Source organism: Chiloscyllium punctatum, chromosome 2 (genome assembly GCF_047496795.1).
Source record: "Chiloscyllium punctatum isolate Juve2018m chromosome 2, sChiPun1.3, whole genome shotgun sequence".
Lineage (NCBI taxonomy): Eukaryota > Metazoa > Chordata > Chondrichthyes > Orectolobiformes > Hemiscylliidae > Chiloscyllium > Chiloscyllium punctatum.
In genome coordinates, this window is record NC_092740.1 from 112829577 (window position 1) to 112841617 (window position 12041).

The 12041-nt window shown below is 41.8% G+C and overlaps 1 protein-coding gene across 2 annotated transcripts in view; it reads right to left on the reverse strand.

The window, feature by feature from the left end:
• Nucleotides 1-8817: 8817 nt before the first annotated feature.
• LOC140487917 (E3 ubiquitin-protein ligase UHRF1-like) overlaps nt 8818-12041 on the reverse strand; it is a 186002-nt gene continuing 182778 nt past the window's right edge. For both annotated transcript variants that reach the window (XM_072587355.1, XM_072587346.1), the window contains one exon: nt 8818-9951. In XM_072587355.1, coding sequence (XP_072443456.1) covers nt 9805-9951 — 147 coding nt within the window. In that variant the 3' untranslated portion in view covers nt 8818-9804. The remainder of the gene's footprint in view (nt 9952-12041) is intronic.

Here is a 12041-nt window from a genome sequence, read left to right on the forward strand (position 1 = left end):
GTCCTTCAGCCACTGTTACCTCTGGGAGATTGCTTGTGTCTTCCACAGTGAACACAGATCTGAAGTACCAATTCAACTCTTCTGCCATTTCTTTGTTCCCCGTAATATATTCCCCTGTTTCTGTCTTCAAGGGCCCAATTTTAGTCTTAACCATTTTTTTCCCTCTCACATACCTAAAAAAGCTTTTACTATCCTCCTTTATATTTTTGGCCAGTTTACCTTTGTACCTCATTTTTTATCTGCGTATTTCCTTCTTAGTAATCCTCTGTTGTTCTTTAAAAGCTTCCCAGTCCTCCGTTTTCCCACTCATCTTTGCGATGTTATACTTTTTCTCTTTTGACTTTATATTTTTCTTAACTTCCCTCGTCAGCCACGGGCATTCCTGCCTCCTCATAGGATCTTTCTTCCTTTTTGGAATGAACTGATCCTCATCTCCTGCATTATACCCAGAAATATCTGCCATTGTTCCTCCACTGTCATCCCAGCTAAGGTATTGCACCATTGAACTTTGGCCAGCTCCTCCCTTATAGCTCCATAGTTCCCTTTATTCAACTGAAATATTGTCACTACCGATTGTACCCTCTCCCTTTCAAATTGCAGATTGAAGCTTGTTGTATTATGGTCACTACCTCCCAATGGCTCCTTCACTTCGAGGTCCCTGATCAATTCTGGTTCGTTGCACAATACCAGATCCAGAATTGCCTTCTCCCTGGTCGGCTCCAGCACCAGCTGTTCTAAGAATCCATCTCGGAGGCACTCCACAAAGTCTCTTTCTTGAGGTCCAATACCATCCTGATTCTCCCAGTCTACCTGTATGTTGAAATCCCTCATAATTGTAGTAACATCTTTGCGACAGGCCAATTTCAGCTCCTTAGACAACTTACACCCTACATCCATACTACTGTTTGGCGGCCTGTAGATAACTCCCAAGAGGGTCTTTCTACCCTTAGAATTTCTCAGCTCTATCCATACTGACTCTACATCCCCTGATTCTAGGGCCCCCCGCGCAAGGAACTATGAAATCTTACCTGCTGCCATTACACCCAATCTGCCCCATCTCTCAGTCCTGTGTAATGTTAATGATCCTACTGTGTACTGTTGCAAAGAGGTATACATCTTCAGAAAATAAGTTTCCTGTACCATGCATGGTGCATAAATGCTAATACGTCTCTCTCGCTACCCTCAGCCCCTGAGGAATGGTGAGATTCACTTCTCACATGTATGTTGCCCACCTCAGACACTGAAATGCCTAACCTGGCAATGGAGGCTTCAGCTAGGGACAAAGTCTTCAGCTCCTGCAATTTGTAGATACCAGTCACCTTGCCACATGGCTTTCAGTAATTACCCAGACAGTGTCTGCCATGTGGCTGTCATGGGTCCAACATCCTGCTGTTGAACTGAAAGGATGAAGTTTGTGTTCCTGAAGCTACCTCTGCAGCTTTGCCCATGTGTTACGAGAGGGAGTACAGGCTAATGTAGTGAGACATTCAGTGGTGTGCCAAGGGAAGGGTAGCACCTCTTAGTAATGGGGACAGATGATGAACTGTTTACACTTCAGACATCCAAGAGGTACCAGTTCTACTTACATCATAGACAAAAGATCTGTGGTAATCAGCTAGTGGCTGAGGGAGCAGGACTGTAATATTTGGAAGCCCTGAGTTATAAATTAACACATTAGGTGGTGAGTCTCAGAGTTAGTTATCTTGTTCTTGGACAAGGCAGGTAGAGTATTTTTGTAGCTGCCGCCATGATTGAGGATGTTTAGGATTCTCTCTGCTCACTCCAGTAGGAGAAAGGGTTGGAAAACTTGCTGTACCAATGAAATGAGACAACAGCGCACATTGGAACAGTGATCATGCATGATATTTATTCACATTAATTAACACACACACATACTGACATGCCCTCAAAGAGATTATTCTTCCTTGACATACCACTACATCTAAGGGGAAAGTGAGGACTGCAGATGCTGGAGATCAGAGCTGAAAAATGTGTTGCTGGAAAAGCGCAGCAGGTCAGGCAGCATCCAAAGAGCAGGAGAATCGATGTTTTGGGCCTTCCTGAAGAAGGGCTCTTGCCCGAAACGTCGATTCTCCTGCTCTTTGGATGTTGCCTGACCTGCTGCGCTTTTCCAGCAACACATTTTTCAGCACTACATCTAAGTGCAGGTCTGACATGAACAGCTGGGGTGGTGGAGCCTCTGGACTTGTGGGTCCTGGTGGCTGAGAAGACGTTAGTGGGTTGTTCCTTGTGGTTTTGAAGCCTAGAGATACTTGGCCTAATGAGACCCCCAGCCCCCGCATAGATGTAGGAACACCCTCTTCCATCTGATCAGCTACAGATAATGGGGTCATTGGCAGAAAAGATGCAGAGGGACAGAGTACCTTTGGACTGTCCTGAGATAATGTTCCTGGGTGCCTGTCTGCTCCCCATGGATGCCTACTGGCACCACTCCATCTCCTGGAGAAGAAGGGGCCCCTACTGCAAGGTTTGTTCCTCACCCTTCACATTGCCATTGATGGTGAATGTTCATGGCTACAGGGACAGAGTACAAGTATGAGCACATATCCAGGAGCCACTGATGGTGTCTCAGAGCCTACTCTGGCTGAGATACCCTCTGGGTTTGGGCCACTGGGCTGGTTGAGAATGAATCTTTATCTGGTGGATTATCTGAGGTGTCATAGCTTTCACTCTTCAGGGATGTTGGTGCTGGGCTACTTCTGATTGTCATTCTGCTGACTGCCCACTCACGTGGCAGAGAACAGGAGAATTTGTTGGCGAATGCCAAACTGTAGGAACATGTGAGGGTTGCTGCACGTCCGAAGCAGGGCAGACAACAATGTTTCTCAAACAGGTGTCTATGCGGGGCAGGTCTTGGTTGGTTGAGAAACTTAGCAGGTCAAGCAGCAGCAGTGGAAAGAGAAACAAATTTAGTGTTTCAATTCTGATTTGACTCTGCTTCAGGATTGTGTCACTCACTGGCTTCTCCATTCTGATCCTTTCATTGGTGCAGGAGTGGTCTGGACCCTCACACTCCAGCTGGACCAGATTTTCCTGAAAACATAGCCAGGAACCTGAGATCTAAGAAACATCCATCAGCCTGGGCCTCCAACGCCCACCCCCAAATATTTGCTGGCTTGTTCTGGCGGGAGAGGAAATGCAAGGTTGAGTGTGATGGCAATGGGTGGATGAGCAGTTGATGAGTGGGTACAGCCCTGCCACACTATAAGCCCTTCCTGCTATGCACAGCAGTGCCCCACAATGTTAAGAGGTCAACAGCATTAGGTAGGTGCGAGCCCTTCAGCTTACATCAAGCGTGTAATGCTGAAGTGGGCAGAACTACACTGAGTGTGAGTATGAGGTTTCACTGAGAACCCAGAAGGAAAGATCATCTAAACTTGCTAATGACAGATAATAGTCTGACTTGTGGCATGGGCACAGGCCACCTGGCGATGATGGGAGGGTTCCTTTCACCCATTGAATAGGAAGCAGCCATTCTGGCTGGGACACCCTTGGAGCAGACACTCAAATGAGGCATTATTAAAATGAGAAGCCACCTCTTGTCATTTGATAGATACCTCTGGGGCAGGGTAGGTGAAAGGGAACAGATACAACAACTGCCATCTGCTGAGTTCCTGGCTTGCAGCGAGTTAAGAGGTGCCCAGGTGGCGCCATAGTCCATAAATCCTGAAAATGGCAGCAGGGAAAGAACATCTACCTGCCATCTGAATCATTGAAATACTGTTGTCTAAAGCTGGATTAGTCACAGTCATTCAGGGACAATATCCCAGTTTATCTGTGGAATCTCGAAATGATATAGCATAATCCACGTGTTGGACGCAGGATTGATGTTCCCTTCAATTCAAAAATATATCAGCTCTGCCTTGTTGATGGTACTGAATAAAATGCCTTTGCAGTTCCCAAATTACATGTTTTTGTATAACTGGAGAATGGAATTGCAAGTGAGCTGGAATACAAAAGGGTAGAAATTTGTGTTAGTTTTATAATGCTGCAGAAATACTGCATTCTCTCCTACTGGTGTACTGCACCTCAGGCAGACAATATTTAAACACAGAAACAGGAGGAGGCTTCTTAACCCTTGAGCCTGCTCCACAATTTAATATTGAGGCTGATCTCTATAACTGAACTAATTGGAGATTCACCAGAATATTGGGCAAAAATGGTTAGATTATGAGAAGTTTGTATTTCTTCAAAAAGATTAAGGGATGATTTGATGAAGGTGCTTAAATGAGTTGATCAAGAAAAACCATTTCCTCTCATGTGTAGGTCATAAAGGAAGGGAGGACATCAGCTTTGAATTAAAGCTAGTTCATTCAAAGCAGAAACTAAGAAGCACAGTCTTCACATAAAGGATTATGAAAACGTGCAAAATGCTTCAAGACGTTGAAACTAGGTCAATGTAAAATTTCAGATTTGAAAATGATAGACTTTTGATAGACAACGTTATTAAAGGATAAGATCGGAATGAATAGCAGAAGTTTGCCCTATTCCTGTTTCAATGATGCATAAAAAGCTCCTGTTTTGATTCAAACAAAGCTACCAACATATCTTATAAAGAGAGGTAGGGAACCCAAGCAAGTAGATCAAGAGGTAGGTTAATTGAAGGAAGCTGTTCCTCGACCACAGAAAGCAAAATTATTCATTTATTTCTCTCCATTTAGCAGTCTATATCAAACATCTCACAACCACATCAAAGGTTCTCCTGTTGATCAGGTTATCTGAGACCTAATCCTCCTTGGTGTATTTCACATACAATTCAACCAGGTTTGGTCAGTTAAGTAATAGAGTCCTTTTCATGAAAAAAGTTTAGACAACCTGATCAGTATTCAGTCATTTTGAATAGCTCTCCTACTGTTTGGAATATGGCAATATAACCTAGCCCTTAGGTAGACAAAGGTTTGAATTATCCATTTCCCTCCTCAATGGGTATATACCAAAGTAAAAATAGCCAGGTTCCAATACTATTGTACTGGGTGGTCAATTGAGACTAAATCAGGTTCAGATGAGAGGTAATTAAATTTCCCTGCACCATTGTCCCAGAATAGGTATCAGATGATGTTGAATACCCTTATGTTGGGCCACTGTCTGAATTTAACCTCTATGTAGTCAGGCTGAGGGTTGGTATTATTTGCAGCAGTGTCCACAAGTTTTGTAGTTCCTTGTTTTTCCATGTTTCATAACGTCCAGTTGGAACAGATTCCTGTCCTGCAATATCAACAAAGCTTCCACCAGGGTGGTGGTTCTCTACAGGGTGAATGTTCACCTGCACTGCCTCCAACCCAGAATGAAGACCACTCCAACCACTGTCAGTACACAGGACACGGAGTGTACCCTGGCTTGAGCTCAAAACCATCGTTCGTGGAGGCGTATTAGAAAATGTGTCCTGGATGTTTAGTCTCAGGCTCAAAGATAATTAAAGCTACCTGCTCCCATTGTACAACACAATGCAACTCCATGTGTGTCAAGATGCACAGTGAGCCACTGAATAACGTGGTTTAATTTCCATACCTTGACAGTCTCTTTTCAACAAGGCAGACATCAATGATGACATTCAACATCAGCTCCAGTGTGCAAGGCAGACTTTAGTCAACTGAGAAACAGTGTTGCTGACAAGGTTCTCAAGCCTGACATGACCAAGCTCATGACCAACAGGGCTGTTGTTCTACTTGCCCTTCTGTTACATGTCAACGAGATAGAAATATTCTTGTATAATAACATAGTTCAGTCTGACATGCTCCTGTTAAATGGCAGCAATTTGCAGATATTAAAGTCTTCAAATCCTGTCTCCCAAAAGTGATTTGCTTTCTTGGAGAATTGATCGAAATAGTCAAATTAATCATAGTATTGTGCTGTCTCTGGCCATCTACTTTTAAGACTTTGTCCTCATGATTTGCACTACCTATTTAGCAGCAGATGGCAAAGGTAGAGTTAAGTAAGAGAAGTAAAGGGAAGTGAGAGAAGTAAAAATGTCTTCTTCTGGCTGCTTCTAAGTTCAATTTTCCTAGATCTCCCTGTCGCATCAGTTTGACTGCATTCAATTATTTGACATGACCAAATGTTTTGCTTTCTGCTTATTTAATATATTTTAATTCTTCTGACCAAGCCTGGGTAGGAAGTTTCCTCATCTCCTGTAAACTCAGCAAAGGCTCATGATCTACATAACAGATCCAGCACTGATTCTACAAAGAGCCCACACAGAAACTTACTGTGAAATTCTCCGTTCATGTCACTGAAGAGGTTTGCCCAATTATATACAGGCTCCCATTGTACATATCACCATCCTCATCCACATTTGATTGAAGGGATTAATAAAGAGCTCAGAAACCTTCATTAGCCACAGTTATAAGTATCTTCCAACTTCCAAACCCAAATAATTTTAATATTGTTTTTTTTGTTTGTGTTGTCATTTTACATACCCCAACTGTGGTTGGCTTAACACTAATGTCCCTTAGGGAAGTACCTCGGTTTGGTTTCCACAATCACCCTCTGAAATGGTGTGGCTAGCCATTCCATTCAACTGCAAATAGGAATGGACAATAAGTGCTTGCCTTATCAGTGAAACTAACATCTCATGAAAGAATAAATGCAAAGTATCTATGTTGCGCTCTGTGCCAGCAAGATGCTGACAGCAAGAGGGAAACCTGATACGGATGTCTCAATTTCCCACATCAAAAAGCCAAGTCTGTCTTTCAATTAAAAATAATTCACCAATTGTTTTGCAAGTTCAAGACCTGCTAATGTGCTTTACCTTTCAAAGTTGCACTATTAACAAGTAAATCGTTGTTCAGAAAACGTTGTCTCACAGGGAATTGAGGGGATAAAAGGCATCGTGTGAATTTATGTCAAACCCATGTTACATATAATAGCACAGTTGCCTGGATGACTTCAGATCTAATAACATTCCAGAAACCTGACATCATCCAGGACAGAACAGTATGTCTGATCGCATTCAACAGCTCAAATATATATTGCGTCAATACTGGCAGTGTTTTCCATCTAAGATACACACTAAAGGAACTGAATATTCAAATTTGCAACTTGTAAGGCTTAGAACAACAATTATCTATGGGTGGGTTTGGGGGAAATATGAGAGGGTGCTTTGCTTGAAAGAAGAATGTCACTGCTCTCAGGATGGTGTTTGCTCCTAAACATAACCTTCCTTTCCAGATACTGATCGATCTGTTGTGTTTGCGCCTGCTTGCTAACATGGTGCCACTATTTAAGAAAGGTGGTAAGGACAAGCCAGGGAATTACAGACCAGTGAGCCTGATGTCAGTGGTGTGGTGGGCAAGTTGTTGGAGGGAATCCTGAGGGACAGGATGTACATGTATTTGGAAAGGCAAGGATTGATTAAGGATAATTAACATGTCTGTGTGCATGGGAAATCATGTCTCACAAACTTGATTGACTTGTTTGGAGAAGTAACAAAGAGGATTGATGAGGGCAGAGCGGTAGCCATGATCTATATGGACTTCAGTAAGGTGTTTGACAAGGTTCCTCATGGGAAACTGGTTAGAATGATAGATCTCATGGAATATAGGGAGAACTAGCCATTTGGATACAGAACTGGTTCAAAGGTAAAGGACAGAGGGTGGTGACGAGTGCTGTTTTTCAGACTGGAGGCCTGTTTCCAGTGGAGTGCCAGAAGGATTGGTGCTGGGTCCATTACTTTTCATCATTTATATGAATGATTTAGATGTAAACTTAAGACGTAAGTTTGCAGATAACACCATAATTGTAGGTGTAGTGGACATCGAAGGTTACCTCAGATTACAACAGGATCTTGATCAGATAGGCCATTCGGCTGAGGAATGGAGTTTAATTCAGATAAATGAGAGGTACTGCATTTTGGGAAAGCAAGTCTTAAGTCTTATACATTAATGGTAAGGTCCTAGGGAGTGTTGCTGAACAAAGAGACCTTGGAGTGCAGGTTCATAACTCCTTGAAAGTAGAGTTGCAGGTAGATAGGATAGTGAAGATGATGTTTGGTATGCTTTCCTTTATTGGTCAGAGTATTGAGTACAGGAGTTGGGAGGTCATGTTGCAGCTGCACAGGATATTGGTTACGCCACTGTTGGAATATTGCGTGCAATTCTGGTCTCCTTCCTATCGGAAGAATGTTGTGAAGCTTGAAAGGATTCAGAAAATATTTACAACGATGTTGCCAGGGTGATCTTATAGAGGTTTATAAAATCATGAGGGGCTTGCATAGGGTAAATAGACAAGGTCTTTTCCATGGGGTGGGGAGTCCAGAAGTAGAGGGCATAGGTTTAGGGTGAGGGGGAAAAGATATAAAAGAGACTATGGGGCAATGTTTTCACACAGAGGGTGGTGTGTATGTGTAATGTGCTGCCACAGGAAGTAGTGGAGGCTAGTACAATTACAACATTTAAAAGGCATCTGTATGGGTACATGAATAGAAAGCGTTTGGAGGGGTATGGGCCGGGTGTTGGCAGGTGGGACTAGATTGAGTTGGGATATCTGGTCGGCATGGACAGGTTGGACCAAAGGATCTGTTTTCGTGTTGTACATCTCTATGGTTCTATGTTATTGCTACTCCTAATTTCGAGCACTTGCAACTAGTTTAAAAAAAGAGTATTTTCAAAGGTAAATACCATTTCAAATTATTTCAGACCAGATTGCTTTTCATTATGAAGTGTCACTGGACCAGAAACATTAACTCTACTTTCTCTCCACAGATGCTGCCAGATCTGCAGAGCTTTTCCAGCAATTTCTGGTTTTGTTTCTGCATTCCAGTATACAGAATCCCAATTACTCGAGTCAAATCAACAAACATTTCAAATGTTAACATGTTTATTGGTAAGTACTGGTCAAGGAATATATATCAAATCTCAAAATGACAATATGAAGTGTTTTCTACTCCCACACCCTCAAAGCTAGAATTGTTTTAACACTGATACAGACATAATTGCCACATACAAATAATCTAGTTATAATATATATAATGTGTGACTAAAATACTAAAAGTGGCATATTCAGTAATAACAAATGTATTTTCTTTACATGATGTATTCTGTTTGACTAGAAGTGCTTTTTGTTTCTTTTGCATTTAGATATGCAAATAACAATACAGAAATTACTGAACACTAATGTAGGTACAATGTTACATAATTACCCTTAAAAGCCATTAGTAGTCAAACCATTCAAAATATAACAGAATACACACGCAACCTCACAAGAAAGCCCATTAAACTTGCTGAAATTTTTTTTAAACATTTTTGCTTTTTTTTTCAAAATAGCAACATTATAAAATCAAGGTAAAGAGAGAGATAGTCACCACAGAATTACTTTAAATCAGTTATAATTTTCAGTGCTATTACATTTCAAAACCAAGCATTATGGACCAGGCACAGATAATATTGATTCAAAGAGGCAGTGTGTAGCTGGACTTCTTTTAGATTGAAAACTCCCCACAAATTCCTTTCCACTGTCTTGAGGTAGTTTTTAAAAAAATGTGAGTCTAGCATCAGACCATTTACGTTATGAGGCCAAGCCTATGTGTTGGCAAAGGAAACTACCTTAGGTGTTACCAGACAGTCAATGGAAAAGAATAATATGCTGTATTATGCACAGTGTAATGAAGCATTACCAATGGTCCAAATGGGGAGAAACATTAGCTGTTCTAAAATGATGGTCTCAAGTTGTATACCTTCAGGCCCGATTGATCCATTATTGACATTTGTTTTATTCTCCTCCCCTACCCTGGCCTTCCCTCCCCTGTACAAACGTGTGCAGACAGGAGACAGACTGAGCAATTGAGTGTCATCGTCCTTTGCTATATCCCGGAAAGAACTGATCCAGAATGGACTGCAGAATCTTGTTGGGAACCATGTTGTAATCCTTTCCAAGTTCATGGCGACAGGCAGGACAAGTGTAGACTTGGGCCCGGAATGATCGTTGCAGGCAGCTCTGAGGGAGAGAATAAAGGAATCTATAAATTCAAAATTTCAATCTGTTATGAATAGAATAAATGCTTCAGGCAGGTCTGCAGTACTCATCTTGGATCAGGTCCCTAAAAGGTTCTCTCCGTTTCAGTAAGGATGGGGAAAGTTGAGGAGGATGGAGTTACTTGGGGTGCTCCTCCTTCACCTGTTACTTGTTGCTCGCTGTCTATTTCCTTCCCCCTTATTTCTTTTCCTACTATCTCGAGTATAGTATATAGCATTGGTCTCCTTATTTAAGGATGGGTGTAAGTGCATTGGTAACAGTTCAGAGAAAGTTTCACCAGATTAATATTTGGAATAGATGGGTGTCGTATAAGGAAAAGTATGCTAGGCTTATATTCACTGACTGTGTGCCTTTTAAATCTTTCCCCTCTCATCTAGGTCCTCTAGCTTTAGTCTTCCCTACCCAGGGAAAAAGACCTTAGCTATTCACCCTGTCCATGCCCCTGATGATTTTATAAACGTCTATAAGGTCACCCTTTAGCCTCTGATGCTCCAAGGAAAAAAGCCCCAGCCTTTTCAGCCTCTTCTGATCGTTCAAACCTTAGCAATATCCTTGTAAATTTGAAAAGGTTCAGAAAAGATTTAGCAACATTATTTCTACAGCAAGGAGACCAGAACTGAATGCAGTTTTCGAAAAGTGGTCTCACTAATATCATATACAGCTGCAACATGATGTCCCAACTCCTATACTCAATGCACTGAGCAATGAAGTCAAGCATGCCAAATGCATTCTTCACCACCCTGTCTACCTGTGATTCCAGCTTCAAGGAACTATGCACCTGCACCCCAGGTTCTCTTTGTTTGGCAACACTCCCAAGGAATCTACCATTAACTGTACAAGTCCTCCTGTAGTTTGCCTTACCAGAATGAATACCTCACATTTACCTAAATTAAACTCCTTCTGCCACTCAGAATCATAGAGCCATACAGCATGAAAACAGACCACTTCAGTCCAACCACTCCATGCCAACCATGTTCCAAAACTTAGCTAATCCCACCTGCCTGCACTTGGCCCATATCCCTCCAAATAATTTTTAAAAATATATGTTTTATTTATATACATTTTTGAATATTACAAACACAAAACCAAACAATTCAAACCAATGTAAAAAAACCCCACTAATTACATAGATAAATAAATAACTAACTGAAAAAAATCATGATGGCAATAATTATAATAATAATAATAATGATGATAACACAGCTCAATGAAGCAAAGCAATAGCCCTTGACCATTGAGTACATAAATTTATACATATTCATATGTTCGTAGTTCCTTCTGTCTGGATACCAGATTCATTAAACAGGATTGCTCTGGCTATATAAAGGCTCTTATTAGTATAGCAGACAAATCTGTACCCAAGCAGTCCATTAGAAATGTGGAGCTTATTCAAGGAAAAGCTCCTGTGTGTCCTAGATAAGTATGTACCTGTCAGGCAGGGAGGAAGCTGTAGAACGGGGAGCCGTGGTTTACGAAGGAAGTGGAATCTCTGGTCAAGAGGAAGGCGGCGGCTACTGTTAGGATGAGGTGTGAAGGCTCAGTTAGGGCGCTTGAGGGGTACAAGGTAGCCAGGAAAGACCTAAAGAAAGAGCTCAGAAGAGCCAGGAGGAGACATGAGAAGTTGTTGGCGGATAGGATCAGAGTAAACCCTAAGGCTTTCTATAGGTATTTAAGGAATAAAAGAATGACGAGAGTAAGATTAGGGCCAATCAATGATAGTAGTGGGAAGTTGTGTGTGGAGTCAGAGGAGATAGGGGAAGCACTAAATGAATATTTTTCGATATTATTCACTCTAGAAAACGACAATGTTGTCGAGGAGAATACTGAGATACAGGCTACTAGACTAGGTGGGATTGAGGTTCACAAGGAAGAGGTATTAGAAATCCTGTAAAGTGTAAAAATAGATAAGTCCCCTGGGCCGGATGGGATTTATCCTAGGATCCTCTGGGAAGCCAGGGAGGAGATTGCCGAGCCTTTGGCATTGATCATTAAATCATCATTGTCTACAGGAACAGTGCCAGAAGACTGGAGGATGCCAAATGTGGTTCCCC